General features: G+C 43.5%; 1 protein-coding gene across 1 annotated transcript; it reads right to left on the reverse strand.

Moving 5' to 3' along the window:
- Positions 1-295: 295 nt before the first annotated feature.
- On the reverse strand, positions 296-1,981 carry LOC117539519 (potassium voltage-gated channel subfamily A member 10). Its single transcript, XM_034205715.1, has one exon. The coding sequence runs from the start codon at positions 1,979-1,981 to the stop codon at positions 296-298; it is 1,686 nt and encodes a 561-aa protein (XP_034061606.1).
- Positions 1,982-5,287: the final 3,306 nt, after the last annotated feature.

Consider the following 5,287-nt stretch of genomic DNA (forward strand, 5'->3'; position numbering starts at 1 on the left):
TTGCACTGAAAGAAAGATGATAATAAACCTCTATTGGAAGTTAACTGACCGAGTAATTGCTGAGTAGTTGTGTTAATTGCACTTTGACACATCCACAAGCGGACAGACAACTTGTGTAAAGGCTGTCCCACCACACAGGTCCTTTTAATACTGTCATTATATGAACAAAATAATGCTGCCATGTTCCGAGTACAAAATACTGAGAAAGATAAACAGCAGCGCATCTCACTGCTGGTTTGATTTGTCCATGTGTCTCTCATGCCCTTGATAAATATAAAGAGTTTCTCTTACTATATTAGCAGTTTGTGCCATTTTTCTCGTTCTGCCAGTTGCCGTTACTTTTGTTTAGTGAGGGTGTGCTTCCATACTTGTTTGCGGCTGACATTTTCTGGGCAGCCTCTGCAGCCGCATCCATCACCTGTTTCTCCTCCTGCTCATTCTCACGATGGTAAAAATAGTTAAAGTTAGAGACGATGACAGGGACGGGCAAGGCGATGGTCAGGACACCGGCAATGGCACAGAGGGTGCCCACCATTTTGCCTCCCATTGTGATGGGGCACATGTCTCCGTATCCCACAGTGGTCATTGTCACCACCGCCCACCAGAAGCCGTCGGGGATGCTCACAAACTGCGTCTCCGGCTCATCCACTTCTGCAAAGTAGATGGCACTTGAGAACAGGATGACTCCTATGAAAAGGAAGAAGATGAGCAGCCCAAGTTCCCTCATACTGGCTTTCAAGGTCTGCCCCAGGATCTGAAGCCCTTTGGAGTGTCTGGAAAGTTTAAAAATCCTGAAGACTCTCACTAGACGGATGATTCTTAGGATTGCCAGGGACATGTTCTGACTGGAGTTCAAATCCTCGTCAGGGGTCGTAGCCAGCTCAGTACCAAGGGTCACAAAGTAGGGAATTATAGAGACAATGTCGATGGTGTTCATGATGTTATTGAAGAAATCTCTTTTGCTGGGACACACGATAAAACGGACACCGACTTCAAAGCAGAACCAAATGATGCAGATAGTCTCCACAATGAAAAAGGGGTCTGTTAAATATGCAAACACATCTTTAATGGGAGGACCAGAACCTTGGGTCCCGTTGATGAGTTGGGTTAAAGCTGGATAATAGTCAGAGTCTTCTCTGAACACCGGCAGAGTCTCTAGGCAGAAGATGACGATTGAAATGACGATGACAAACACAGAAACCAGAGCGACAGATTTGGCTGCACTAGAGCTTTCTGGGTATTCAAACAGGAGCCAGAATTGCCGTTTGAGTTCATTGGTGGGTAAAAGGACCTCCGGCTCTTTGACAAACCCTTCGTCTTCGCGGAACTGCTCCATGGCTTCATGACCCAACTCATAGAAGACCATTTCGTTGGCGAAAACATCTAAGGGAACATTGGCCGGTCTGCGGATTCGCCCCCCTGACTGGTAGTAGTACAGAACGCCATCAAAAGATGGGCGGTTTCTGTCAAAAAAGTACTCGTTTTTCATCGGGTCAAAGTATCTTATCCTCTTCATTGGGTCACCCAGCAGTGTCTCTGGAAAGTTATTCAAGGTACTAAGCTGGGTCTCGAACATCAGACCCGAAACATTGATGACAACTTTCTCGTCTTTTTCTTCAATACAGTGCTTTTCAAACAAATCTTCACTCTCGTAGCAATCCTTAGCCATCTTACTGAAGACACTGTCAGTGGGAGACTCACTGTGGATCAGGAGCTTCAGATTAGAGATCAGGCTGCCACTGCTGGAGTTTGCTTTAGCTGTGAGAGATGGAGGAGTGGAAGGTGATAGTCCTTCATGACCAGAATGATGTCTACGTCGTCCTCTGTGTGGCGATTGATGAGGTGAACTCAGGCGGTGGGGCAAAAGATTCTGATTGGGAGCCTCTGAGGGGGGTGAAGTCGGGTACCCGGAGTCATTCGGGTCCCCCAGGTTAATGCCAACATCATCCATGTTCTCAAAATTAACAAGGGGCACCTCCATTGTCCGTCTTGTGGCTATCCACAGCGCCGGCTATCAGCCTGGTTCACATGCAGAAGACAGAGGGGGCACCGCGACCGGAGCCAGGCTGAAGAGGCTGGCAGGGGTTCCCTCCTCCTGGTTATCATTCAGGCAGCCGTATGCCACGTTTTGATTTAGTCCTCGGTGTAATCTGTAGATGTGGAAGGAAAAATACCATTTTATATTTTGTCAAATAGTGCGAAACAGTTTTGTCGGTAAAGAGATTTTCTGTCAGCTCGTGTTTGCATCAGCAGAGAATTGGCCATCGGATACTGTGCTTGTATAGTTATTTTTCAATTCTCAAGCATGAACTAAATGAAAACACAAGCTCTGCAAAATCAGCCATGAAAGTGCTTACATAGGAAATAGGTAGCACTTGCTATTGCTGATCATGTGCGGCAAAACTGAACATGTTTGATTTCCTAATGAAAAAATACATCATATCTTATGACTGGAAGCAGACACTCATCAAAACCATTGATTTCCTTTTGTTTGAACGTCAGTGTCTAAACTGTTTCAGTCAATCCCTGCTCACATTAACTTTATCTCTAAGTAGCTGTTTATCATTCCATTTGTCATTTAGACAGGTAACTAAATCCTGACACACTTTTTAGCTGCAACCCCTGTGTCCACTTGACACCAAAGGCCCTGCGCACTCAGAGACACTCATCTGGTTCTATTCCCATTTGCATCGTAGCAGATAACGTAACAGTCCAGGGTATGCGCCTGTATCTTCTTATCGAAGGTCATCATGATACGATATGAGCAAAAAAATAAATGATTTGATTGTGCAATTTTAGCAAAGAGGTGTTATTGAGTCCAAGACAAAGGACAGGTGAAGATACAGCAAACTGAAAAAAGTGTTGTAAATCTACCTTTGTCTTAGACACTTTTTATTCTTTCTAATGTACTTTTTGTGACTAAAATCTTACTTTACTAACTTCATCTCACACAGCATTGAAATAAAACAGATACACTGACATGACATCACTACCCTTATCAAAGCATCCACAAAAACATACAAATATGTTTTTATTTTAAGTGTAAAGTTTAAATCCAGCTGTGTGCGTAGGTCCGCACCACTCACCCGTGTCCCCGGCTCTGCTCTTAGTTGTTGTGCCCGCTCTGTCCTGCCTGGCAGCTCCGCTCTGCTCCCCCTTCCTCCCTTCAATCTCTCTCATCCAGACTCACAATTGAGAGTGTCTCTAGCTCTATTAAAGCTCCCATTGGGTAATTTAACACCCTATACGAAACCAGAGATCCCAGAGGTAACCACACACAAACTTACACATGCACAAACTAAGACAAACACACACACACACACAAAGGAAACTCACTGTTTTGAATGTGGGGGTCACCTGGCTCTGTTCTCCCTGTTCTCTCCTCTGTCAGTGGGATAAGTGAGGAAGATAAAGGTAGCTCTCTGATAGGAGATTTACCCTGAAGGAGCCAATCACTGTTTGATGTGGTGAGGGGAGAGTGGGACCCTCTCTTTCCTGCAGAGTAAGCATCCACATGCACGATCATCCAATCCCGCCTCACCTTGGGGATTATACTGTATTCTTCCCCTGATACAGCACTTGTCACAGCTCTCAATACCTGCAGCAGCATACATCTGCCCAGTAGATTCAGCCCTGTCTGGTTTATATCCTTAGCGATACCATTTTCTATGAAACTGTCACAAATGTTTTCCAACTCCAACCTGAAATCTAAATCTTATTTTATTTCTGTATGCCTTTGCTGAAATCCATAGACACATGCCAATTTGTGCCAAAAAACAAGAATTAAGCAGCACTCTAGGATCAATACCATTGATAAATACTTGAGGTTTTCACTGAGGTCATTTATTCTGGGCACTCGTTTGCCCTAGAGGTGTCGATTATAGATTTATAGGAGTGTTTACAGTGTTTAGAATAACAGACTTTTCTGGAAAATCCTGCAGATGTGTTTGTCTCATTTATTTTGTCCCTGCCAACTCCAGCACCTGCCAGCTACTGAACATATGTCACATTAAAACAGTAGCTCTCTGGCTGTGAAAAATATGTCATAGAATTATGCAATATACCAAGCCTAATTCAAAGGTCAAATTATAATCACAGAAAGACTGCACTTCCTTGTATTACTCCACTTGAATACCCTCAAGGAGCGCAAACTTTAATCAAAGTTAATCTTCTTTTTCAGAAGGGCGGCCAATTTGGCAACATAAGTTGAATATTGTGTTACCTGATAGAGAACCAGTTGCCTAAAGTCAGGAAGAAATCATCCCCTCCTCTCACTCCGCTCGTGCCGCAGCCTGGAGTTAGCTGCCTGCAGATCCTCTGTAACATTGCGGCGCGAGCAGCACCACTGCAGGCACGAGCAGATGCATCCAAGGTCACTGAAGACTGTTTCAAGACTTTGCTATACATCATCATGCACTGTCACCTCAAGAAATCTCATTATGTGTACTACAATAATGTGGAGGGAGAATCTTCTCCATTCAGACTGAGAGGAGTGTTTAGATAGTTCCATTTAGTCTAAGTTATCTCAGTGGGTCTCAAACGTTTTGATCACAAATTATGTAAACACATATTTCCAAGGCACTCCTTTATAATTATTAGGATAAATAAAAACGGGTTTGAAATCATTTCAATGTCTACTATAGGACAGTAAACCAAAAATATCCTTTAAAACTGGAGAGATAAAAAATATGCATAAATAAAAAAATGTTAACTAAGTAAAATAAGATATAAATGAACAACAAAAATAAAATAAGTTACATGTATTTGTTATTGGCTATGGTAGGTTACTGGTTATGTTCACATACTTATTTGATTATTAAAATGTAAACCAATCTTTTTCATACGGGTGTTTAGAGTTGTACCCCCTAGATCTAGTCTCTACTAATTCTGCTCAAAGTGCACCAGATTGAAGCATTTGACTTTAAAATGTTCAAACATTTGTTCCCGGGGGGAGCATACCCCGGACCCCCCTTGAAGATGTGACGTCCATCTCCCATTCCATTGTGTGTTTCCTATACATGTCATTGAGAACGCAGTCAGCTGAGGCATGACCCGCCACTTAAACACTTCATAATATAATTTGCTACAGGCAGAGAGACAGGAAGACAGACAGTGATGGGACTGCAGGAGTCAGACTGAGAGGGTAAATAATCGATCCATTCCCCTGCTAACCGATTTGTGTCAGAAAGAGAGGGAGAGGGGAGGTTAATGGGTGAGATACGAGCCACAGGATGAGGTGGGCTGCAGCTACTGCAGTGTCACTCGTCTCAGGGATATCGTCCCTCCG

The sequence above is a fragment of the Gymnodraco acuticeps genome, unplaced genomic scaffold (assembly GCF_902827175.1).
Source record: "Gymnodraco acuticeps unplaced genomic scaffold, fGymAcu1.1, whole genome shotgun sequence".
NCBI classification, from domain to species: Eukaryota; Metazoa; Chordata; class Actinopteri; order Perciformes; family Bathydraconidae; genus Gymnodraco; species Gymnodraco acuticeps.

Excerpts from the sequence above, each read along its gene's own strand:
- LOC117539519 (XM_034205715.1), bottom strand. The coding sequence starts at position 1,981 with ATGGAGGTGCCCCTTGTTAATTTTGAGAACATGGATGATGTTGGCATT.